This window comes from Trachemys scripta, chromosome 4 (genome assembly GCF_013100865.1).
Source record: "Trachemys scripta elegans isolate TJP31775 chromosome 4, CAS_Tse_1.0, whole genome shotgun sequence".
Classification (NCBI taxonomy): domain Eukaryota; kingdom Metazoa; phylum Chordata; order Testudines; family Emydidae; genus Trachemys; species Trachemys scripta.
In genome coordinates, this window is record NC_048301.1 from 112866795 (window position 1) to 112894217 (window position 27423).

At 47.4% G+C, this 27423-nt stretch overlaps 1 protein-coding gene across 1 annotated transcript; it reads left to right on the plus strand.

The window, feature by feature from the left end:
- Positions 1-1270: 1270 nt before the first annotated feature.
- TESMIN (testis expressed metallothionein like protein) lies at positions 1271-27116 on the plus strand (the record flags this gene model as incomplete). The annotated part of the gene is given in 5 exon segments (XM_034768778.1): positions 1271-1864; positions 19425-19542; positions 21727-21785; positions 26237-26395; positions 26973-27116. Coding segments are annotated over 5 exon segments (1074 nt in total), but the record flags the coding sequence as incomplete, so codon positions are not given.
- Between the last annotated feature and the right edge of the window lie 307 nt (positions 27117-27423).

Consider the following 27423-nt stretch of genomic DNA (forward strand, 5'->3'; position numbering starts at 1 on the left):
AGCTCTTCTTGACCAGCCCGCGCGAGGCCTGAAGTGGGCTGGGGACCCGCCTTGGCCCTCGCCACGTGACTCCACCAGCCCTAGAGAAGTTGCCTCCTGCCCCCCTGGCGGCTCTTGCGCAGGCGCTCCCGGCCCCAACGGTCCCAGGGGATGCGGCGGTGGGTCTCGGCACGCAGACCCCTCCCAGGCCCAGCACAGAGCCGGAAGGGGGATGGAGGGAGAAAGGCGGGAGCTCGCTGCGGGGCGAGGGGAAGGTGAAGGAGGCTGCAGCCTGATCACCCCGGGGTAGTGAGCACACCCTGTTGCCCCACCCACAGGGCGGGGCATGCTCTCTAGCCCCGACATGGGGTGTCCCACTGCACGTCCCCCTCAGCTGCAGGGTGATCCCGGGATAGGGGGTCCCAATGCACATTATACCTGCAGATAGAGGGAGTATCGTGAGCCACACATGGGAGAGCTGTCCCTAATGCAGCCCACAGTGCTCTGGCGGAGATGGGGGTCACAATCCATTCCAGCCTCCCTTGTGCCCCACTGGGGATCAAACCCATGTCCCTCTCATATGGGGCAGGCTCAAAATCCAGACATACACACAGAGGGTTGAGGCTCATGATCCCACTGGGGTCCCCGTCTCCCCTTTCTTCTTCTGCAAATGATAACACAGGCAGTGTTTAGAAACCACAGTGTACTAGTTCCTCCAGACACCCCATCCTGGAGTCTGGGCACTAGTTATTTCTTGCCCAGATCGCTGGAGATTCTGGATGCAAATCTATCACTCCGGCTCCTAGGCACAATATGAATAATAAAACCTTTTCTCGTGTCGCTACCGTTCTTTGCACTTGCCCTGTTTTCTCTCCTCTATCCCCTGGGGTTAGAGGATTGTACCTATGTCTCCCCACCACACTCCCGTCTCCCTTGGGGTTGAATATGAGAATCCATCCCACCCCCGTTTGAGTATTGAGAATGATAGTAAACTAGTCTTCAGGGTATGTCTCTGTTATATATTTGTAGAGTGGCTAGCACAATATTGCCCTGGACTCTAGGCACTACTGTAATATAAATAATATTTATATGGAGCTAACGTGACTAACAGTTGCTATAATATAAAGTGTTGGATTTGCATTTTTTTTTTTTAAATTGCTAAAATTTCGGCTGCAAATTCAGTTCTGGTTATGAATTTTGCCAACATGTGGGTTTGTTTGGAATTAGACTTTGGTTTGGGCTCACCTTTAATTGTGTGTGTTTGTAGCTTGGTTAAAATTATGCTATTTATTTTATAGAGGGAAGACTTACCAAGAAGAATTTTGATCTAGAAAAGTTAAATATCCCCAAGGAGAAAAACAGATAAAAACAAACTGAGATTCCAACTGTGGCTATGGAAAATCAGACACTGCTTGGTGGAATTTCAAGTACAGAAGATGGATTTATCACTGAAATATTTAGTCAAAATAGTCCATTTAATTCTGAAAACCTTAACTTTGAAAATACAGTAATTAATAAACCTGGTGAAGAAGGGTTTCACTCCAGTCAAGACAGTCATTTATGCACTATGGCTGTTGGAGAAACTTTGCTGGATCAATTCAAATACCCTCTTAATATTGAAGGTCAAAATACAATACTCAAGGTCAAAATACAGCCACTTGTAGAAGACAATCATGATAATGAAATCCTTGGAAAATGTCAGAAGCTACAAGACCTAAATCCTTCAGAAGAAGCTAAACATACATATCCACCTTATCCACTGTCACACTCGTACAATGTCCATTTTCTGTCTTCCTTAATGATGCAACAAAGAAATTCTAATGTTTTGTCACTAAGTACCTGCCCTCCAGAAGGAACAATCAATCAAAATGTCAGAATGATACCAGTAAGATTCAACAAAATAGAAATTTCTATTTATAAACGTTTTCTTGATTTGTGTGTGTGAATAAGCACAGTTCCCATATAAAGAGAAAGCATAAGATGCTTTAAAGTTATTACTATATAAGTTGTATTAGCTACAATTTCTTTGTCTCTTTTATTCTTCTCTTCTATGTAGCACATAGGACCTTCTCCACTGCCTTCAATTTTTGCCAGTCTCCTGCTGCAGTCTTAGGTTCACCATGTCATTTTGATAGCTTTCAGTTCTGCTTGTATTGTGCATTTCCATGTTATCCTTGGTCTTGTTGCTGCTTACCCCAGAGGTTCCAGTCCAACATCCATCTGGTTATTCTATTTGGGTCTTTCCTCCATGTATGTCCTAGCCATCTTCATTTTTTTTCTGTAATTTCCTGTTCTACTGGTTTCTGTTTCATTCTCCTCTAGAGTTCTTCCTTAGTGATTTTTTTCTGGCTATCTGATATTGAGGATTTGTCTAAGGCTGCTAGTTGTTTATGCAAATTTGGAGTTTAGATAGTAAGGTCTTAATAAGTCTCCAAGTTTCAGTACGATATAGTAAAACTGACTCTACAATGGTGTTAAATAGTCAAAGTTACTTGGATGGCAAGATTTCTGTTTCTACAGATGGGCTTTAGAGTTACAAAGGCATGTCTGGCTTTCACTATTCTCTCTTTAATGTCTTTGGTCCACCTGTTGTACTTACAATGCAGCCAAGATATGTGAAATATCCAACCTTTTCTATGGTTGTTTGCAGTGTTGTAGCCGTGTTGGTCCCAGGATATTAGAAGGTGGGTGAGGTAATATCTTTTACTGGACCAACATCTGTTGGTGAAAGAGACAAGCTTTTAAGCTAAGCAGTGCTTTTCTTCCAGTCTGGGAAAGGTACTCAGAATGTTGTAGCTAAATACAAGGTGGAACAGATTGTTTAGCATAAGTAGTTATCACACTTTCTAAGGGACCTTTCAAGGTGAAGTGGCTCATTAGCACCTCTGCAGTCATAGGACAAAAAAGGGAGGCTAGTGGGTTACAGATTGTTGTAATAAGCCATAAATCCATTGTCATTATTAAGACCATGATTTGTAGGGCATGGCTACACTTGCGAGTTAGAGCGCATTAAAGCAGCCCCGGGCACTCTAACTCACGACGCGTCCACACTGGCAAGGCACGTAGAGCACCCAGACTCCTCGGCTGGGGCGCACCTGGTAATCTACCTCGACAACAAGCATAGCGCTTGCTGCACCCCAGCTGGAGTGCCGCAGCGCCAATGTGGACGCCCTAGTCTATTAATGCGCTCTGATTAGCTTCCAGAAGTGTCCCACAATGCCTGTTCTAGCCACTCTGGTCATCACTTTGAACTCTACTGCCCTGCTCTCAGGTGACTCACCGTCAGACCTGCCCTTTAAATTCTCTGGGAATTTTGAAAATCCCCTTCCTGTTTGCTCAGCAAGGCATGGAGTGGTCTCAGCGAATCTTTACAGGTGACCATGCCTCCAGGCGATCCCCAGTATGGAGCAATGCTGAGGTGCTGGACCTCATCAGTGTTTGGGAGGAGGAAGCTGTTCAGTCCCAGCTGTGCTCCAGCCGTTGGAATTATGATACCTTCAGTCAGATATCAAGGGACATGATGGAAAGGGGCCATGACCGGGATGCACTACAGTGCAGGGTTAAAGTGAACGAGCTGCAGAATGCCTACCACAAAGCCCGCAAGGCAAACCACTACTCCGATGCTGCCCCTGTGACCTGCCGTTTCTACAAAGAGCTGGACACAATACTTGGGGGCGACTCCACATCCACTCCGAGGACCACCATGGCACTTAAGGCCTGGTCTACACTACGACTCTAATTCGGATTTATCAGCTTTAATTCGAATTTACCCTGCAACCGTCCACACAACGACGCTATTTATTTCGATATAAAGGGCCCTTTAAATCGATTTCTGTACTCCACCCCGACGAGCGGAATAGCGCCAAAATCGATTTTAACATTTCGAATTAGGGATAGTGTGGCCGCAATTCGATGGTATTGGCCTCTGGACAGCAATCTAAACTCGGATGCACTGGCCAGGTAGACAGGAAAAGCCCCGCGAACATTTGAATTTCATTTCCTGTTTGCCCAGCGTGGAGAGCACAGGTGACCACAGATAGCTCATCAGCACAGGTAACCATGCAGGCCGGTAATCGAAAAAGAGCACCAGCATGGACCGTACGGGAGGTACTGGATCTGATCGCTATATGGGGAGAGGATTCAGTGCTTGCAGAACTTCGTTCTAAAAGACGAAATGCCAAAACTTTTGAAAAAATCTCCAAGGGCATGATGGAGAGAGGCCACAATAGGGACTCAGATCAGAAAAATCTCCAAGGGCATGATGGAGAGAGGCCACAATAGGGACTCAGATCAGTGCCGCGTGAAAGTCAAGGAGCTCAGACAAGCGTATCAAAAAACAAAGGAGGCAAACGGTCGCTCTGGGTCAGAGCCGCGGATATGCTGCTTCTACGCCGAGCTGCATGCAATTCTAGGGGGGGCCGCCACCACTACCCCACCTGTGATCGTGGATTCCGGGTCGGGGATAGTCTCATCAGCTACACCTGAGGATTCTGCCGATGGGGGAAAGGAGGAGGAGGAGGAGCTTGCAGAGAGCACACAGCACTCCGTTCTCCCCAACAGCCAGGATCTTTTTCTCACCCTGACTGAAGTACCCTCCCAAGCCAGTATCCAAGACCCTGACCCCATGGAAGCGACCTCAGGTGAGTTTACCTTTTAAAATATAAAACTTGTTTTAAAAGCAATCGGTTTTTAATGATTACTTTGCCCTGAGGACTTGGGATGCATTCGCGGTCAGTTCAGCTACTGGAAAAGTCTGTTAACGTGTCTGGGGATGGAGCGGAAATCCTCCAGGGACATCTCCATGAAGCTCTCCTGGAGGTACTCCAAAAGCCTTGCCACAAGGTTTCTGGGCAGTGCATCCTTATTCCGTCCTCCATGGTAGGACACTTGACCACGCCATGCTTGCAGCAAGTAATCAGGTATCATTGCCTGACAAAGCCTGGCAGCGTATGGTCCCAGTGTTTGCTGGCATTCAAGCAACATCCGTTCTTTATCTTGTTGTGTAATCCTCAGGAGAGTGATATCACTCCTGGTAACCTGGTTGAAATACAGGAACTTAATTAAGGGGACAGAGGTGGCCGTTCCTACTGGGCTGTTTGCCTGTGGCGGAAAATAAATCCTTCCCTGCAGTTAGCCAAGCGCAGATGGGAAATTGGCCCTGAGCTTTTCGCGTTTGGCTAGCAGGGATCTTCCCTGTTACCAGCCACGCGGTGGGGGGAGGGGTACCGTGATCATCCCAGAGAATTTATGGCGGGAGGGGGGCGGCGGCGGAGGGGGGTGGTTAGTTTGGTTCCTGCAGGGATCTTCCCTGATGCCAGCCACGCGGTGGGGGGAGGGGTACAGTGATCATCCCAGAGAATTCATGGCAGGAGGGGGGGTGGGGTGGTTAGTTTGTTTTCTGCTGCTGCTGAATGTTAACAGAAAAACCGCAGCACTCTACAGGCTATGCTTGGTATGTGGGAAAGGAGGGCGCAGAAGCTGTAAGACAATGGCTTACCATGGCCGCATGCAAGCCGAATTCTGTTGCCCGGACCTGTGATCTCTAGCAGCAAAGCCACAGGCACTCAGCATTAAGAGGCAAAATGCGACCTTGCACAGAAATCACATGTAATGTGAATAGTGTTGGTCACCGTGAAAGAGTATAAGCATTGTTCTGCAAAATGTATCTTTTTAAACAATTCTCTTTTTTCCCCTCCCTACAGCAGCTGCAAATTCCTCAAGCCTCCCTCCTCCATCCCGAAGGCTATCACAGATAAGGCGTCGTAAAAAGAAGACGCGAGACGAGATGTTTTCAGAAATTATGGAATCCAGCCGCAGTGACAGAGCTCATCTGAATGAGTGGAAGGAAACGGTTTCAAAGTATAGGAAAGAAGCCAGTGAACGTGAGGAGAGGAGGGACCAACGTGAGGAAAGGAGAGACGCTCGAGATGAGAGGTGGCGGCAGGAAGATCAGAGGAGGCAGGATGCAACGCTGGGGCTGCTGCGTGAGCAAACAGACATGCTTCGGCGTCTGGTGGAGCTTCAGGAACGGCTGCAGGAAAACAGACTGCCGCTACAGCCCCTGTACCCCCCTCCCCCCTCCCCATGTTCCGTATCCTCCTCACCCAGACGTGTAAGAACGTGGGGGGGAGGCTCCATACACCTTCCCATTCCACCCCAGTAGACAGCCCAAGCAAAAGGCTGTCATTTTTTTAACCTTTTTTTAGTGGCCTTTTCCTTCCCACCGATCCTCCTCCCAAATCCCACCCGGGTTCCCTCCCTCTTTTTCTAATCTATTAATAAAGAATAAATGATTTTTAAATGATAGTGACTTTATTTGGTTTGAAAGAAAGCTGGGGGAAGGGGGAGGGTGGGTTCCTTACAGAAAATGAGTCAATAAAGGGGGCGGATTTTCATGAAGGAGAAACAAACAGATATTTCACCCTGTAGCCTGGCCAGTCATGAAACTGGTTTTCAAAGCTTCTCTGATGCACAGTGCTTCCTGGTGTGCTCTTCTAATCGCCCTGGTGTCTGGCTGCGCGTAATCAGCAGCCAGGCGATTTGCCTCAGCCTCCCACCCCACCATAAAGGTCTCCCCCTTACTTTCACAGAGATTGTGGAGCACGCAGCAAGCAGAAATAACAATGGGGAGATTTCTTTGGCTGAGGTCAGAGCGAGTCAATAATGATCGCCAGCGACCTTTTAAACGGCCAAATGCACATTCTACCACCATTCTGCACTTGCTCAGCCTGTAGTTGAACAGCTCCTGACTCCTGTCCAGGCTGCCTGTGTATGGCTTCATGAGCCATGGCATTAAGGGGTAGGCTGGGTCCTCAAGAATAACTATTGGCATTTCAACATCCCCAACGGTTATTTTCTGGTCCGGAAAGTAAGTCCCTTGCTGCAACCCTTTAAACAGAGTAGTGTTCCTGAAGACGCGAGCGTCATGAACCCTTCCCGCCCAGCCCGCGTTGATGTTGGTGAAACGTCCCTTGTGATCCACAAGTGCTTGCAGCACCATTGAAAAGTACCCCTTGCAGTTTATGTACTCGGTGGCTTGGTGCTCCGGTGCCAAGATAGGGATTTGGGTTCCATCTATTGCCCCACCACAGTTAGGGAATCCCATTGCAGCAAAACCATCCACTATGGCCTGCACATTTCCCAGAGTCACTAACTTTCGTAGCAGCACCTGAGTGATTGCTTTGGCTACTTGCATCACAGCAGCCCCCACAGTAGATTTGCCCACTCCAAATTGATTCCCGACTGACCGGTAGCTGTCTGGCGTTGCAAGCTTCCACAGGGCTATCGCCACGCGCTTCTCAACTGTGAGGGCTGCTCTCATCTTGGTATTCTGGCGTTTCAGGGCAGGGGACAGCAAGTCACAAAGTTCCATGAAAGTGCCCTTACGCATGCGAAAGTTCCGCAGCCACTGGGAATCATCCCACACCTGCAACACTATGCGGTCCCACCAGTCTGTGCTTGTTTCCCTTGCCCAGAATCGGCATTCCATGGATAGAATCTGCTCCATTAACAACATGATCTCCAAAGCACCGGGGCCGCGGTTTCACAGAAGTCCGTGTCCGTGTCCATGTCCATGTCCATGTCCTCATCATGCTTGTCGCTGCGCTGCCGCCGCCGCTGCCTCCTCGCCTCGTTTTTCTGGTCCTGGCTCAGCATAAACTCCACGAGAACGCGCGAGGTGTTTACAATGTTCATGACTGCTGTTTTGAGCTGAGCGGGCTCCATGCTTGCCGTGGTATGGAGTCTGCAGTGTTCACCCACCCAGGAAAAAAGGCGCGAAATGGTTGTCTGCCGTCCGTTGCTTTCATGCAGGGAGGGAGGGAGGGAGGAGGTGAGGCTGTACCCAGAACCACCTGCGACGATGTTTTTTGTCCCATCAGGCACTGGGATCTCAACCCAGAATTCCAATGGGCGTGGGAGACTGCGGGAACTATGGGATAGCTACCCACAGTGCAACACTGCAGAAATCGACGCTAGCCCCGGTACTTGGACGCACACCGCCGAATTAATGTGCTTAGTGTGGCCGCATACATTTCGACTTTATACAACCTGTTTTCCAAATTCGAATTATATAAATTCGGATTAATCCCGTAGTGTAGACATACCCTCAGAGACCAGTTCAACAAGTCAGGAGGAGGAAAGTGGGAGCAAGGGTGCTGAGGAGGAGGGAGACAGCCTGGCATCCCTAGATGCCTGCAGCCAGGAGCTATTCTCAAGCCAGGAGGAAGGTAGCCAGTTGCAGCCGACGGTGCTTGGGGAAGGACAAACACCAGAGGAGGTGCCCAGTAAGTGGCTTTTATTTTGGGAAGTAAGTTGTTCAGTGCGGGCTCTTGGAGCGAGGAAGGTTAGGGCTGCATGCATGCCTAGATGTGGAATAGGGCGTTGATGTGCTCTCACATCATGGTAATCGGCCTCAGTGATCTCTTCAAAGGTCTCATGCAGAAGCTGGGCAATGCGTTTGCGCAGGTTCCTTGTCAGAGCTACTGTGCTCCTTGTCCCAGTCAGGCTAACATGCCCGTGGCACTGTGCCGTGAGGTCTGGGGGGGACCATTGCTGCACACAGGCAAGCTGCATATGGGCCAGGGTGGAAGCCGCATGGTAGTAGAAGACCCTCCCTTGCTTTCCAGGTCACCCTCAGCAGCGAGATATCTTCCAGGACGAACTCCTGTGGAAAATGTAGGGACAGTGTTCAGTATAGGGGCCCCCTGCAGCTGTTAGCTCTCCCCAAGGCACAGAAGCCCAGAGGACAGTATGGCCGTGAAACAATCAGTCCCCCTTGCCCCTGTGCTTACTCACCGTTTTGGGGCTCCTGTGGGTTATGTGCGTTTGCTTTGGGACGGGCAAATTCTGCTATTGTGTAGACTGTGCTTGTCTTTAAGTATGGGTGAATCATTGCTCTGTCTGGTGTGAACAATGCTGCCTCTGTTAAGTGTTGCATTTTGGCTTTACAGATGCAACCTTGAGATCTCAGCAGTCCTTATTATCACTGGCCGAAAGACTCCAAAGCATAAGCGCCAACTTTCCCCAGTGCCAGTGGGTGCTCGTGCCCCCCGGCTCTGCCCCAACTCCACCCCTTCCCCGCCTTTGCCCTGCCCCCATTCCAACCCCTTCCCTAAAGTCCCCGCCCCAACTCCGCCCCGTCCCTGCCCCTATTTGAACCCCTTCCCCAAATCCCCGCCCTGGCCACACCTCTTCCCAGAGCGTGCCGCATTCCTCCTCCTCCCCCCTCCCTCCCAACACTTGCTGCATGAAACAGCTGTTTCTCGACAGCAAGCGCTGGGAGCTAGGGGGAAACAGCAGGCATGCTCAGGGGAGGAGGCGGAGGTGGAGCGGAGGCGAAGGTGAGCTGGGGCGGGGAGCTGCCGGTGGGTGCAGAGCACCCACAGTTTTTCAACAGAGCACCACCAGTTTTTCCTCATGGGTGCTCCGGGGCTGGAGCACCCACTGAGTCAGAGCCTATGCTCCAAAGAATAAGGAAGTGGCCACGTAGAAATGAAGAGGACATGCTGCATGAAGTAATGCAGCAGTCCCTTAATGAAAATCAAAAAGCGCAGGAATGGTTGGAGAGTGAAAGGAGGGTCCGCCAGCAGAATGCGGATCGCCGTCACCAAAGCATGTAGCTGCTGCTAAGCATTATGGAGCACCAAGTGGACTCGATACAGGCGCTCGTAGCAATGCAGGCGGAGCACTACCGCACCCACCCCCACCTGCATCCCTTGTTCCAAAACTCTTTCCCTTGTGCCCCCATGTCACCTCCAACCCACTTTCCCCCACCTCCGGGTTCTTATCACCAGCTGCCTCCAACATCTGTAGCTTCACCACCCAGGCTTGCAAACTACGACCCTTACCTACTGCACTCAACCCCCATCACCATGCATTTTAGCCAGCCTGAAGTGCAGCACCCATTGCACAACACTCCAGACAGGAAGGCTGAGTGTGATAACAGGACATATGCAAATCTGGGATTGAACCTTTCCCCACCCCACCTCCTGGCCCTTTCTGTTTCCCAAGCAGTTGTGTTTCTTTTCAATAAATGAATTTTCTTTTCAATAAATGGATTTCTTGGCTTCGAAAACATTCTTTATTATTGCATTAAGGAAAAGATACCTTAGCCCAGGAAAGCAACAGGCACTGCAAGTCAGTGTAGCAAACATAGATTCCTACTAACATTGGAACCACCGCTCTTCGCTCTTGTGCAGGGCACCAAACATTACTGGTGGCTTTCAACCTCAAATTGCTCCCTCAAGGCATCCCTAATCCTTGCAGACCTGTGCTGGGCCCCTCTAATATTCCTGCTCTCTGGCTGTTCAAATTCAGCCTCCAGATGTTGAACCTCCGAGTTCCATCCCTGAGTGAATCTTTCACCCTTCCCTTCACAAATGTTATAGAGGGTACAACATGCGGATATAACTGTGGGGATGTTGTCATCAGCCAGGTCCAGCTTCCCATACAGACAGCGCCAGCGGCCCTTTAAATGGCAAAAGCACACTCCATAGTCATTCTGCACCGACTCAGCCTGTTGTTGAACCGCTCCTTGCTGCTGTCAAGGCTCCCTGTGTAGGATTTCATGAGCCATGGCATTAAAGGGTAAGCAGGGTCTCCAAGGATCACAATGAGCATTTCAACTTCCCCTACCGTGATCTTCTGGTATGGGCAGAAAGTCCCAGCTTGCAGCTTCCTGACCAGGCCAGTGTTCCAAAAGGTGCATGCGTCATGCACCTTTCCAGGCCAGCCTGCGTTAATGTCAATGAAATGCCCACGGTGATCCACAAGCGCCTGGAGAACCATAGAGAAATACCCCTTCCAATTAACGTACTCAAAGGCTAGGTGGGCTGGTGCCAGAATTGGAATATGCGTCCCATCTATCGCCCCTCCGCAGTTAGGGAAACCCATTTGTGCAAAGCCAGCCACAATGTCATGCATGTTACCCAGAGTCACAGTTCTTCTGAGCAGGATGCAATTAATGGCCCTGCAAACTTGCATCAACACAATTCCAATGGTCGACTTTCCCACTCCAAACTGGTTAGCGACCGATCGGAGTTGCCAGCTTCCAGATTGCAATAACCACCTGCTTCTCCATCGGCAGGGCAGCTCTCAATCTCGTGTCCTTGCACCGTAGGGTGGGGGGCGAGCTCATCACAGTCCCATGAAAGTGACTTTTCTCATCCGAAAGTTCTGCCGCCACTGCTCGTCATCCCAGACATGCATGACGATGTGATCCCACCACTCAGTGCTTGTTTCCCCAGCTCAAAAGCAGCATTCCACGGTGGTGAGCATGTCCGTGAATGCCACAAGCAATCTCATGTCATATGCTTTATGCGAGTCGACATCATTGTCGGACTCCTCACTGTCAGTGTGTAGCTTAAGGAGTAACTCGACTGCCAAACGTGATGTGCTGGTGAGACCTATCAGCATATTCCTCAGCACTTCGGGATCCATTCCCGCAGACCAAAAGGGAAGACAAAGCGCACAGTACAAAAAACGTTGAAAGAGGGCGTCAAATGTGGATGGAAGCACAGAGATTGCTGGGATGCGAAGCGATGCATCACGGGGCATTGGGACAGGACCCAGAATGCCCCCATGTACCCCCGCCCCCTTCCCACAAGCCACAGCGCCAGAATGGGAAGAGGTGCTTTGTGGGATAGCTGCCCATAATGCACGACTCCCAATGCCGTTGCAAGTGCCGCAAATGTGGCCACACCAGTGCGCTTGCAGCTGACAGTATGAACACACTGCAGCGCTTTCCCTACTGCTCTCTCTCTGAGGGCTGGTTTAACTCACAGCGCTCTACATCTGTAAGTGTAGCTATGCCCGTAGTGTCTAACAAAGTTATGTGGAACAGATTGTTTATTGTAAGTAGTTAACACATATTCAAAGGGACCATTGTTTAACTTAAATTGATCACCTGATTGTGAAGTTCCAGATCAGGTGGTCTGTGTTTGTTGTAATTTCTGTTCATAACTTAAATTTGCAAATAAAAAACAGGTATTACAGATGATGCAATTATAAGTGCCCTGCATTTAAAATACAAAGATATGTTCGTGAACAAGAAAACAGTAGTAGTGTTTTCAGCTTTCTTTCACAAGGTTTTATTTTAGTATCTACTAGTACTAGATAGATTGAAACAGTCTTCTACACCTCTCTATCTTTAGATCATATAAATATAATAGAAACATAGACTGTGAGGCCAGAAGAGACCACTGTAGTCATCTATTCTGACCTGTATAACACAGGCCACTGGACTTCCTTGAATTAATTCATATTTGAACTAGAGCATATCTTATAGAAAAAATCCTATCTTGATTTAAAATTGTCAGTGATGGAGAATTCACCATAACCCTTGGTAAGACGTTCCAATGATTAATTACACTCAATTTTTTTACCTTATTTCCAGTTTTAAATTGTCTAGCTTCCATCTCCAGCCATTGGATCTTGTTCAGTCTGTTAGACTGAAGAGCCCTATATCAAAATTTTGTTCCCCATGTAGGTACTTATAGATTGTGATCAAGTCACCCTTAGCCTTTTTTTTCTTTTGGTTCAACTTAGCAGACTGAACTTATTGAGTCTGTAAAGCATGTTTTCCAATCCTTTAATCATTCTCCTGTCCCATCAATGGCTCTCCAATTTAATCAGTATCCTTTTGGGGTTTTGGACGTCACAACTGGACATAATATTCCAGTAGCGATTGCACCAGTGCACCGTGTCCCCCCTAAATTTCAAGGTAATTGTAAATCAAGTTTTTGGATAACCAAATCTTCTTCTTCAAGTGCTGTTCCTGTGGGTGCTCCACTTCAGGTGTCAGTGTGTCCCGTCTGTGATGTTACTGACATGAACCGTGACTGTATAGATCATTGTTGCAACCAGGATCCTATGATGGCACCAGGTCTTGTACAGAGGAGGTCAAGTGGTGTGCCAATGGAAACGTTGTAGTTTGCTGGTTATGATTATTCTGTCTGTGTGTGTGTATCATTTTTGTATTTGAAGTTATGAATATTGGTTATGTACTTGTATCTCAATGTGTTTGATTCTAAGTAGCCTCAGTGAAGCATTTGGTTAGCTTCTTGAGAAAGGACTAGTCTCCATCAAGAAACACTCATCTGACAATGGACTTTGGGAGACGCCCATCCACATCTGAGCTTTCTTGGGAACGTTCAAACTAATATGTAAACAATGGCTTCGGCCTGCAAAAAGCTGAATCATTCATGGACATAAGCTTTATACAGAGTAAAACAGATTTATTTGGGGTTTAGGCTCCCAGAAAAACTGAATACTGGATGCTGGGAAAGTTCCTGTTAACTGAGAAACTCCTGGGCCAGGTGAATCTTAGTTTCTGTGAACTGCAGGGGGGCATGGCCCAGCCTCTTGGTCTATGCTGGAGCCAACTGGTGTGTCTAGCTCAGCAAGATGGGAGTGGAGGGAAGCCTTTTCTAGCAGGGGGGTTTGTTCTCAGTGGTATCCCAGCACATCTAGAGACAGTCTTGAGGGAGTTTCTGTGACCCAACCCGTCACACAATCAATCTGAGATTTTCGGTAGCAGTGTCCGGTCAGGATGCGCCTGTGCAGTAGCAGTCTCACGGTGCCGCTGGTGCCTCATCTAGCTCACACACCCCGCGACCCCTGCAGTTCCTTCTCAGCCATCCTCGGCTTGAGACAGAGTCTGGTAGCAATGTCTCTAAAACCTTCAAAAACATTAGGTTAAGTTCGATAGCATAGTTAGTACCCTTTTTTATTAGTAATTTGTTATTTTAATTAATATAGTTAAAGTTAGCATTAGCTAAACTTAGTTAGATAGCCATAAAAAAACCTTTCATTTTCCCATCCCCCTTTTTCATAAATATGCCTGGCTTCCCAGGATTTAAAAGATGTACTTCATGTAAGGACGCAATACCAATTTCTGATGGCCACTCCTTATGTTTCCGATGCTTAGGTGTGTCACACGTACTGCAGAAGTGCGCTCACTGCAACAATCTCCAAGCGAGAGCAATGAGAGATAGGGATCTTTATCTTAAACTTATTCTAATGGAAAAATCCCTCACTCCTACATTGGGCCCTGGACAACTCGCAACAAGGGACTCTGCAGCGCATCCTCCATGGACAGACTAAGTGCCAACTCCTCTACAAAATCGAGGAAAAGGGTCATGTCTCCACCAAGCCAAGAACTGTTAAAAAAGAATGGTCTCCAGCGTGATCGCTCCCCATGGTGTCAACCTCCTCCAGAATGAGCACCATTGATGCATCGGGCACCTCCAATACCGTCCACTCCATGACCTCTGCTGGCAGGAGAAAGGAGTCAAGTAGCAGGCACAAAGAGACCTCCTGCTCCACAGCTCCGACTACCCCTACAAAGGGCACAGTACCACAACCTCAACCACCTGTGATGGCTCCCCCTCCGGCACCAAGCTCATCGGCACCGAAGAAGGCTACACACAAAGGGTAGGCACCGGGCTTATTTCCACCTAGGACGGCAACGCAGAAGGATACAGCACCGCATACAATGGTACCAATTCCCCTTATGGACTTGTCAGATATGGAAGTGTTCTCTGTTCCCAGATCTCCACTGTTCGGCACTGCCTGCTTGCCATTACTGACTGCACTGGACCAACCAGAATCTCCCAGTGCTCCACATTTTTCGAGTGATGAGGAGGACAACATGGAGGAGGCAGTTTTCTCATCTGGGCACTCCTCCCCAGCAGGAACCTCATTATAGACTCAGGGAACAGAGCACCAGGGACTTCCCCCCATGGCTCACTAATCCATGGATGTGCCCTCCCATTCCATTTCCCATTCAATGGCCACAATGGGACCCATGGGCAGCCTACAGGTCTCAATTTCACAGACCTCCCACTTCCCACAGGAAACCCATACGCTCTGTAATGACATCGGTACCCGAGCCCTCTGAGGTGACAGAGGAGGTGGAGGAAGATAGGGATGAGACCACAGAAAATTAAACATCCCCTGATCACAACTCCTGTTCCGCTGATGAGGCAGTTATGACCCCGCCTCCCACTAGTACAGATGATTTCAAACACTTTCAAGAGTTATTCCGGTGGGTGGCATAGAGCCAAAATATTCCTCTTGAGGAGGTACCAGGGACGCAACACCAACTCCTCAAGATCCTACATACTTCATCAATGACAAAAATAGCTTTGCCCATAAACGACACTCTGATGGAACCTTTAGAAACGGTGTGGCAAACACCTGCCACCATCCTCCCAACCCATAAGCATATGGACAGGAAATACTATGTGCCAAATAAAGTCATGGACTTCCTTTTTTCACACCCACAGCCTAACTCCTTAGTGGTGGATGCGGTCAATCAGTGGGGCAAATATCCTCAATTCAAATCCACACCACAAGACAAGGATTGGAAGAAACTAGACCTCTTGGGGCAAAAAGTTTACTCTTCTGCGACTCTTGAATTCCACACAGCCAATTACACACTGTGTACGATCATGATAATTAATAAAACTGAATGATTTCATCCAGGAAATTCTAGAGGAAAAGAGACCAATTCCATGCCATTGTCAATGAGGGACAATGTATTGCTAGAACAGCGCTCCAGACATCCCTCAATGTGGTGGACACAGTGGCATGCATAACAGTGACAGCTATCATCATGCACAGAGCATCCTGGTTGCACTCATCTGATATCCCAAGGGAACTCCAGACCAAGGTAGAGGACCTTCCCTTTGACAGGGACAAGCTCTTCTCCGCTAAGACGGATGAGGTCCTCCATTCCATGAAAGCCACACTGAGGATCCTCAGGATCTACACACACCCTAACAGGAGATTCAGATACCAGCCTTACAATGGTAACAGAGACAGCACGTCTCAATGCCAGCAGAGACCATACGACAATCAAAGACAAAGGCACAGACCACAGAGATATTGCCTTACCCAATCTCAGGTTGCGACGTCCCAAGCACCACCAAACAAGACACAATTTTAAAACATTGATCGAGGGTCTGACCGACCTCCCCCTACCGTTAGCGCCAATGGAACAAACGATCCAAAACTTTGGTCATCAGCTTTGACCATTTTACCATCCGTGGGCCTCCATCACCACGGACCATTGGGTTTTAGAGATCATTCGAATGGGTTATACCATCCCCTTTACCTCCATCCCACCTACCCGTCTCCTCGTCCCCGTTCCTCTTCAGGGACCCTTCTCACAAGCACCTATTGAGACAAGAAATACATCACCTTCTACAACTAGGGGCCGTGGAACAAGTTCCAACACAACACAGGGCAGGGATTTTATTTCCATTAATTCCTGACTCTAAAAAGAAAAACGGATGTTGGCAACTCATACTAGATCTCAGAAAACTCAACAAATTTGTCCGTACCCACATATTCAAAATGGTCACACTGAACTCTATCATCCCTGCGCTGGAAGAAGGTGACTGGTTCTAAACCTTGGACCTGCAAGATGCCTATTTTCACATTGCCATCCATCCCGCTCACAGACGATTTCTATGATTCACAGTGGGACAAGATCACTTCCAATACAGAATACTGACATTCGGACTGTTGACCGCTCCATGTGTCTTTACCAAAACCCTAGCGGTGGTAGCTGCTTATTTGCGCAGACAGGGAATATTGATATTCCCATACTTAGATGATCGCCTGCTAAAAGGCCATACCTTGACAGAAACATTACGCATTACTTGAGAAACCATCTCTCTTTTTCACTCCCTAGTGCTACAAATCAATTAAAAGAAATCTATCCTAACTCCAGTACAATGTTTGGACTTCATAGGAGCACACCTTGCCTCAGTGGAGGCTAAAGCATCACCCCGATTCACAGCAATGACCTCCCTCATGTGGGTGGTCTCAGACAGCCCATGGGTGTCTGCACACACCTGCCTACAACTCTTGAGACATATGGCAGCTACCACTTTCGTTGTAAAACACCCCAGACTCTACATGCGCTGCCTTCAAGGATGGCTGAGCTCGGTATAGATTCCACGAAAGCACAGCCTAAACAAAAGACTTACACCGACCCCAGAGGTTCTACATTCACACACGAAAGTGGACAAACCCAATAAACGTTTGCTCAGGCATCCCATTTCAACAGGATCCACCATCTATACAAATCACAACAGATGCTTCACTGATCGCATGGGGAGCTCACCTAAACCAACATTCAGTCCAAGGCAAGTGGTCCCCACTGAAACACATTTACATATCAACCGTGCTCAAATTACGCACGTTCCACAAAACGTGCCTTCATTTCCTCCCTTTTATATGAGGCAAAATTATAAGGGTTCTGACGGACAACATTGTGTGTATGTTCTATATAAATCAACAGGGTGGAGCATGTTCCCACTCCTTATGCACAGAGGCCTTAAAACAACGGAACTGGTGCATAAAACACAACATCACTATTACAGCAGCATACCTCCCGGGTCGACTGAACATGATGGCAGACACATTAAGCAGACAGTTTCCCCAAGAGCACTAATGGGAACTGAATGACGAAATAACACAACACGTATTTTACATATGGGGATCCCCACACATAGACCTGTTCGCGACATCAGTAAACAAGAAATGCCCAAAGTTTTGCTCACGAGCAGGACTAGGGGCACAATCCCTAGGGGACACTTTTCTCATCAAATGGAACGCTCCCCTTCTGTACACATTCCCATCAATACCTCTAATCTCCAGAGTAATACACAGAATACAAACTGACAGGACCAAAATAATACTCATAGTACCAACATGGCCCAGACAGACATGGTTCCCTTACCTGACACCCACAGAGATCTGCACACCATTCACTCTCCCTGGCCTATGGAATCTTCTCTCTCAGGACGATAGTCAAGTCCTCCATCCAGACCCAGAGAAACTTCACCTGAAGGCGTGGCTCCTTCATGGCACCAACACGACGAACTAACTTGCTCAGAACATGTAAAACAAGTCTTAATAAACAGCAGGAATCACAACACGCGTACTACTTACCTCCAAAAATGGAAAAGATTCTTCCTATGGTGCCAGAATAAACAAATATCTGCAAGCAAGGCACCACTTCCACTAATCTTGCAATATTTATTATCCCTAAAGAACTCAGGGCTTACTATGAGCTAACATAGAGTTCATCTTGCCGCCATCACGGCCTTCCATCAACAGGTAGACAGGACTTCGATATTCGCTCACCCGATTACTAAGCGGTTTCTCGCGGGCATATAGAACATATATCTAGATATCTGAGAACCCATGCCAGTATGGGACTTAAATCTGGTGCTCAGAAGTCTAACCAGAGCCCCATTCGAACCCTTAGCCACATGCTCATTACTTCACTTATCTATGAAAGTGGCATTCCTGGTCACCATTATATCAGTGTGAAGAGTCAGCAAAATAGGGGCTCTCGTGGCTCACCCACAATACACAATATTCTTCAAGGATAAAGTGACACTTAGAACACATCCTAAGTTTATGCCCAAAATATCGTCCTTGTTCCATCTCAACCAACTGATTCCCTTAACTACATTTCATACAAAACCACACACTATCGCTCAAGAGGCGGTCCTGCACACGTTGGATATGCGCTTAGCATTTTATCTATTTGGAACGAAGCTCTTCCAATTGACTTTTGACTTTGTGTCAACAACAGAACGATCAGAGGCTCTGCTATATCTCCGCAAAGATTACCGAAATGCATATCCAGCTGTATCCATATGTGCTATTCATGCACAACACTGAAGCCCCTCCGGGCATCAGAACCCACTCAACAAGAGCTTTATCTACATCCATAGCATTCCTACACAATGTGCCCATTCTAAACATCTGCAGGGTGGCCACCTGGGCCTCTTAACACACATTCACAAATCACTGCGCAATTACTCTCAGTTCAAGCTCAGACACAAGACTAGGCCTCACTGTACTAGCCTCAGCAACAAACTGAACTCTGAATTCCTTTCCATCCTCATGAGAGCACTGCTCTACATTCACTGAAGTGGAGCACCCACAGGGACAGCACTCAAAGAAGAAGAGAAGGTTACTCACCTTGTGCAGTAACTGAGGTTCTTTGAGATGTGTGTCTCCTTGTGGGTACTCCACTACCCACCCTCCTCCCCTCTAATTCAGAGTACGAGCTAAACACTCCACGGTAGAGAAGGAACTGAAGGGGTCGGGACCTGAGCATGCTAGATGAGGCACCAGCAGCACTGCGAGACTGCTACTGTGCACACGCACCCCAACCAGACACTGCTACTGAAAATCTCCGATTGATAGCACTGGGACGCACCAACACCTGAAGTGGAGCACCCACAGGGACACACACCTCGAAGAACCTCAGTTACTGCACAAGCTGAGCAACCTTCTCTTAAACTTTGAACTAAATGGCTATGATTTTTCACAATTGAAATCAAATAGTTAAATTTTTCTATAAATGTGTTGAAGTTAAAGAAATGAATGAAAGAAAACATATTCTCTTTCTCTAGGTATTCAGACCTCTACTAGATCCAGTTACTGGTGGGAATAATTGTATTTGTTATGACCAATTCAAAGGAATGCTTAATAGTTGTGTACAGTCACAAGCCTTGCCAGGTACCTCCAATGGTAAGTGTTTGGAGAAGTCACCTACTGTGTTTGATTTTTTTAATTTGGTCTCCTCCCATCTACAACTGACAGTATAAATGATTGACCGTCCCTGTATGATTTCTAGTTTATTTTTCTCCTGTAAGTTAATTTTTTGTTAGCACTCATTAAAGTGTGATGGGATTGGAGATGGAAGTCTTCTATTTATCCATGCATAAGGCTATGTTTATGTTATGGAGGTCATCGAAGTCACGGAATCCGTGACTTCCAGAGACCTCCATGACATTCTCTGCCTCAGGCCCAGGGGCCCCCTGTAAGGTTCCAGTGTTAGGCAACAGCCTCCTGAGTGGGCCCTTGGGGTTCCAGCAACAGGTGACAGCCTCACGCGGGAGGGTGGGTAGGGGGCGCCTTTGGCGAGTGGCTAAGGGTGTCCAGTTTTCTCTTTGGGAAATTTGGCCCCCCTTCAGCTCCCAGCCACCATGGTTGGAGGGGGCCCCCCTGCAGCTTCCAGCTGCCACAGGCAGAGGGGGAACCCCACAGCTCCCAGCCACCATGGTGGTAGAGGAAACCATGGAGCCGCAGCAGCAAAAGTCACAGACAGACACGGCTTCCGTGAATTTTTGTTTATTGCCCATGACCTGACTGTGACTAAAAATAACCATGACAAAATCTTAGCCTTATCCATGCAGCAGTTACAGCAGAGCAAGCTTCTCCACATTCCCTTATCAGTGTGCCTCAGCCCCAATTTAGGAGGAGCTGCTGCTCTAGTTAGGGAGAGGGAGATTATCAGTCTTCAGGTTATTTTAGATCTTGACCTCTCTGCTGAGTCTGCCAGCAATGAGTGCCACTGGTAATTGGGAATTTGTAATGTGGATGCTTACACATTAGAAACAAGACAGCAATCATAAGTTCAAGTGACATAAGCCACTGAACAGCTATTAAATGGGAATGATTTTTGGTCATTACTCACAAGGCCCAAATTTGAACCAGTTACTGAAAGGTATGAAGTATGATATACCGTCACCAATCCTCTGAATTGTTCCCCAGTGCTCTGATTTCTGATTGCACGTTAGCTTTGTGACCTTTGATCTTGCTATGTGATAATGTGGGCTTTACATCATGGAGGTTGAAAGGAATTGTTTTTAATTTCTAGGCAGTATTGTTTCTATCCATGTACCTCTATTTACTTTGATGTCTATAAGGAAGCTGAAGAAGTTTGAAAGAGAATGTGTTCAAAAAAATTATCGTAGCTCAATGGTTATCTTGAAAAGTGAAGATATAAAGTTCAATTAAAGGATAGTTTTCTCCCTGGTCCTTTAAAAAGCTATTGCTCAGGTTCCAGTAGGTAGGAGTGAGCTCTCTTCTCATGGGCTCAGTAATGGCCACTTTGTGCCCTTCCATACACAGGTGTACAAGGGAAGGAGAGGGGATGGGGTGGGCAAAAGGAGCCTTACACCATTGCATAGGGGCCATGCACAGTTGCACTCCCTATGTGCAGGAGTATTCCTTGCTTAAGAGCCATCCCAAAGGGGTGAGGGAAGAGACAGGAGTAAAGCCAGATATACAGAGCTGGACAGATATGCAGAAAGGATCATGCTGCATCTTCCTAAGCAGTGATGCCGGGGGTGTGCTCCCTACAGTATGCATGCCTGGAACCTCTTGGAGGGTTGTGCATCCTTGAAGAACGTTGCCTTTTGGAGTTCCCCCTGCGATTGTGCTGCTCTGCATCAGTCCTAGCATGAGCCAGTGTCAAAAAGACAAAGCTGCCCTTATATAGATGCCAGACCACAAAGCATGTTCTCCAGTTGTTTCTTCTAATACATGAGGCATCTCATAGCCATTTGTCATGTGATCGGGTATTAGAATCCCTCCAGTGGCAAGTTGCACATTCATTGGCCTTTTTTAACATAACATCACTGAGAAATGTATAATTTTTCCCAGCTATTTTGAGAAACATCAAGCTGGCTCAATACTGGGGTCTCATTTCCCAACGTTCCTGACAGGAAGTCTGTTAGAGGAGAATATTCAATATTTTTATGCAAGCTTAGCTGCACTTTCAGAGTGCTCGTTTTAATTTTTGTCAGTGTCCTACGCAATCCTGTGATGTCCAAATCTTTTTTCCTCAGACCTATAGTATAAAAGATCTCCTAATGTTTGCCATTGTCCTCATTGTTTGTTTAAAAAACCTTCCATTTTGTGTGACAGACCCTTGCAGTGATACCAGCACTTTACCTCAGACTAGTGCTCCTGTCTGTGATGAACTTGTAAGTATGAATTTAGGATGTTGTTGTTGTTTTTCTGAAAGTTTTTGTTCTTTGTTTTTGATCTTACAGGCAAAATATTGTAGAAATTGAAAACGGGAATCACCTAAACTGCCAAAGGGTAAAATGTTTTTTCAAATGCAGTCCTACATATTCCACATACAAAAGGAAAAAGAGAACATTAGACATCCATTTATGAAAATCTTGGCTGTAAAGTTAGGCTCTTAAATCCTCATTTAGGGGCTAACCTAAAACCCACTGAAGTCAATGGAAAGACTCTGATTGACTTCAGGGCGTTTTGGATCAGGCTGCTAGGCACCTAAGTAGGTGGCTGATTTTCAAAAGTGCTGAGGACCAGCAGTTGTCATTGAAGAGAATGGGTATGTCTAGGGTGACTAGACGTCCCGATTTTATCGGGACTGTCCCGATATTTCCTTGTTTGTCCCACTGGACAAACAAGGGAATGCTCCGGAGCCTGGAGCCCGGAAGTGCTCGCGCCCCCTCCCCCCCCGCCCCAGCTCCGCCCCCTCCTCCCCCCATTGGCTCCCTCCCCGAATCCCCGCCTCTTCCCCAGGCTCACCATTCCTCCTCCCTCCACAAGCGCTGGAGGGAGGCCGGGGAGACGCAGGGAGAGCGTGGGGCCGGGGTGAGTAAGAGACTGGCCTGGCTCCAAGCAGGCAGGACTCAGTCAGACAGTAGGGAGAGGAGGGGGGCGGCCTGCGGGGCCAGGCGGCGGCTGTTCCCCCCTCCCCCGGGCAGCAGGACTCGGGAGCAGCCGCTGCTGCAGCTCCCACTGCTGCGGGGGGAGGAAGCGGCCGATTGCCAAGCTCGGCGGCTGCGGCTCTGGCGCCCGGGCCCAAGCCGCCCGGGCCTGTTCCCCTGTGGGACCCGAGCAGGACGGGGGGGGCTGGGGCCTGCTGCCCCCACTTCGGGGCCGCCCAGGGATAGCACCAGCTGGGCAGCAGCCCAGACGCGATTGGCCAGGGGCTGGGCGCAGTGTGTGCGCTGCTGGGTCCCTGCAGCAGGCCCGGGCTTGGGGGGTTCGGGCCCGGGCGCCAGAGCCGCATCCGCCGAGCTTGGCCATCGGCCGCTTCCTCCCCCCCCCCCCCCCGCAGTGGGAGCTGCAGCAGTGGCTGCTCCCGAGTCCCACTGCCCGGGGGGGGGGAAGAACAGCCACCGCCTGGCCCCGCGGGCCGCCTCCCTACCGCCCGACTGAGTCCTGCCTGCTCGGGTGTTTTTTTTGTTTTTGTTTGTTTTTGGCCCCGCCCCCCCGCGTCACGCCACTTCCCCCCCCCCACCCCCGCACGTCCTGATATTTGACTTGGGTGATCTGGTCACTAGGTATGTCTGGGTTGACAGACTCAGGTTAGTGGAGCTTGCACTACTTCACTGAAAGTAGGCTGTGTAGATATCATGATTCAGGCTGGAGCTTGGGCTCTGAAGCCTGGGGAAGGGGCTAGGCTTCAGAGCCTGAGTTCAAAGCACTATCTGCACAGTTCTTTTTAGATCACTAGCACAAGCCTCAATTCCCCAAGTGTCTCATCCTGGGCTGGGAGACTTGCTTCTGTGGGCAGTTTGCAGGCAACATGGATGTACCCAGTGAGGCTGTGCACATGCATAAGTACTTTGCTAAATCAGGGCCCGAAAGAGAGACTAGTCCTGCAGATGCATTTTATTTGATAATGTAATGCCCTATAGCTGCTTTGCCTGCCCCCCCAAAGGATTTCCCCAGCCCAGGGGGATCTTGGATGGTGTAGTAGCTTCTATGCTACCCCTCTGCCTAAGGCAGTCACATGGACTGTGGCCAGTCATCCCTGTACAGTCAGAGAATTCAAAAGTGGCTTATGGCTACCTTTGCATATATCCCATCCTGAGCTGTGCCAAAAACCCCTCAGCTGTCACTTAGCATCTGAGCCTGTATTATGTTGCATGCATACAAAGGGGCAGAGTTAAGGCTGAGGTACAACTATAACACTGGCAATTCCTACTGTTGGAGTGCTTCACTTTGCAACCCTAACATTCTCTTACTATGTTTGGGTTTTTTAAATGTAATTTCCTAGGTTTATAAAAGACAAACCATAAAAACAAAGAAATTCCAGGTTGGAGAACTTTTTGCTAGACATCCCTGGAACGCTGTCATGGACAAGGTGTGCCAGGGTTCCTGGTGAGTGCTTTAGTGTGTGCTTTGAATGAATCAGGGCTTTATTCAGAGGTTTGATCATTATGCAGTGGGTACTACAGTTCTTCCATGTACCAGCTTGACAAATGCTTTATAGTGGATAGTGTTGCCAATGAGTAAAGGTGTGGCAATTCCCATTTGAAGAAGAGTACGACCAAAGTTTACTCACTGATCACTTTGACAAATGTCTTAGTATGGGAATGCTGCTTAAACTGTTAGGTTCCAGTCCTGATGTTATTGCTTGGTTGTTAATTAAATTAAATCCCTTGAGTCCATAGGGCTCAAGTTCAACAAGGAGTCTGGTGGCACCTTAAAGACTAACAGATTTATTTGGGCATAAGCTTTCGTGAGTAAAAACCTCACTTCTTCGGATGCATAGAGTGAAAGTTACAGATGCAGGCATTATATACTGACACATGGAGAGCAGGGAGTTACTTCGCAAGTGGAGAACCAGTGTTGACAGGGCCAATTCAATCAGGGTGGATGTAGTCCACTCCCAATAATAGATGAGGAGGTGTCAATTCCAGGAGAGGAAAAGCTGCTTCTGTAGTGAGCCAGCCACTCCCAGTCCCTATTCAAGCCCAGATTAATGGTGTTGAATTTGCAAATGAATTTTAGTTCTGCTGTTTCTCTTTGAAGTCTGTTTCTGAAGTTTTTTTGTTCAATGATAGTGACTTTTAAATCTGTAATAGAATGACCAGGGAGATTGAAGTGTTCACTTACTGGCTTATGTATGTTACCATTCCTGATGTCCGATTTGTGTCCATTTATTCTTTTGCGGAGGGACTGTCCGGTTTGGCCAATGTACATGGCAGAGGGGCATTGCTGGCACATGATGGCATATATGACATTAGTGGATGTGCAGGTGAATGAGCCCCTGATGGTGTGGCTGATGTGGTTGGGTCCTCTGATGCTGTTGCCAGAGTAGATATGGGGACAGAGTAGGCAACGAGGTTTGCTACAGGGATAGGTTCTTGGGTTGGTGTTTCTGTGGTGTGGTGTGTAGTTGCTGGTGAGTATTTGCTTCAGGTTGGGGGGTTGTCTGTAAGCGAGGACTGGCCTGCCTCCCAAGGTCTGTGAGAGTGAGGGATCATTTTCCAGGATAGGTTGTAGATCGTGGATAATGCGCTGGAGAGGTTTTAGCTGGGGGCTGTATGTGATGGCCAATGGTGTTCTGTTATTGTCCTTGTTGGGCCTGTCCTGCAGTAGGTGATTTCTGGGTACCCGTCTTGCTCTGTCAATCTGTTTCCTCACTTCCCCAGGTGGGTATTGTAGTTTTACGAATGCTTGATAAAGATCTTGTAGGTGTTTGTCTCTGTCTGAGGGGTTGGAGCAAATTCGGTTGTATCTTAGGGCTTGGCTGTAGACAATGGATCGTGTGATGTGTCTTGGATGGAAGCTGGAGGCATGTAGGTACGTATAGCGGTCAGTAGGTTTCCGGTATAGGGTGGTGTTTATGTGACCATCAATTATTTGTACTGTAGTGTCCAGGAAGTGGATCTCTTGTGTGGACTGGTCCAGGCTGAGGTTGATGGTGGGGTGGAAATTGTTGAAGTCCAGGTGGAATTCTTCAAGGGCCTCCTTTCCGTGGGTCCATATGATGAAGATGTCATCAATATAGCGCAAGTAGAGGAGGGGCATTAGGGGACGAGAGCTGAGGAAGCGTTGTTCTAAGTCAGCCATAAAAATGTTGGCATACTGTGGGGCCATGCGAGTACCCATAGCAGTGCCACTGACTTGAAGGTATAAGTTGTCCCCAAATCTGAAGTGGTTGTGGGTGAGGACAAAGTCACAAAGCTCAGCCACCAGGCTTGCTGTGGCCTCATCAGGGATACTGTTCCTGACAGCTTGTAGTCCATCCTCATGTGGAATATTGGTATAAAGTGCTCAAGTTGTGTATTGTATGACTAATTCATGTGTTTCACATTACTTGTTAAAGCAGTCTCTTAGCTTCTCCAGGGCAGCATGGAACTGAGTTGATGATTGCCAGTATAGGAAGGGAAGGAACGGCTTTGTTGCTGTAAAATATGTCTTTGTGCATTACCCATTGTTATTCTTTAGAAGTATTTTCATTTGATTATTAAATGAAAATCATTCAGTCTAAGCTGTAACAGTTAGAACTAGCTATTCTCCAAATTAGGTTTGAATGCAGTTTTTGCTTTAAAATGCATTGTTTATGCAGCTATAAATTTTCATCTCCAGTCCTACTGGCACTGCAATTTAGGGTAGCATTTAAAGTATTCCTTTTAAGATGTGAAACTATTTATTTTTTCAGGTGGAGGTAAAAGAAACAATTGTTAGTAATATGGCTAATAACCAAAAGGAAGCAGTTTTTCAGAATTCAAATGCAGGAGAAACCAGCTGCAAGTTACTATCTGCACAAAATGTAATGGAGGACCCCAGCTGTTCACACAGAACAGATTCCAGTCCAGTGGTAATTACTTCTTGAAACTGACAGCAACAGTACACATTGAAGGAAATTATGTTTATTTGTTTGCTTATTTATTTGTATTATAGTAGTCTAGAGGCCCCAGTCAGGGGACCACTATGCCTGTGCTATACAGACAAGTAATGAGAAGGCAGTCCCTGTTCCAGAGACCTCATGATCTAGGAGCTTATATTTAATTATACTATATTTTGTCTATATTTACTATATAACATTAGAAACAAAGCAAGCTGTGGAGTTGGCTACAACCAAAAAGAGATGCTTGCTCTATAGTTATAGTTGGGTGAACAAAATGAAACACCATTGCAGACCCATATTTCTGTCTTGAGGACCAAATCCTAAACACAGAACACAGCACTAGTAATTGGAATGTGTCCTGGAGAGTTCCATGGTTGGGGAGTCTAGAAAGCTATAAATCCTTCCCACCTGAGATGAGGAGCAGCAGCATAGATGTTCAATGGCATTCTGCAATCAGACAGATAGGTATTCTTATGAAAAACTTTATATCTATGTGCCTAGAATGACTATCCTTAGATGAAAACTAATCATTTATGGTGTATTTCAGGTGATCTGCCAGTTGAAAGGAGGTACTCAAATACTCTGCATAAACAATTCTGGCACAAGAGAACTGAAAACAGTTCATCTGGTTCCCCAGTATCAAAACCAACATAATTATCTTCAGTCAGGTACAAAGAAAATGAAAATTTAAAATAATGTCAGACATTATGCCACAAATCATTAATGTGTATCTACGTGTTTGTGTTTCTAAGCAACATTGGTGCTGAGATGAGCCAGGACTACCACCAATTACTATTTATTATTTTACGGTTTCTGCTATGTACTTCACAAAAAGACCACAAGATTACTACAATAGATGTGCTGAAATTAATGAATTGGTCATATGATGTTAATAAGCAGATTACATTCAGTAGGAAGTAATTTGTCCAAGCCATATGCATTCTCAAGAATGACACCCACTTGCATGTACCCAAGCTTGCCACCAAATGTTACTTTCT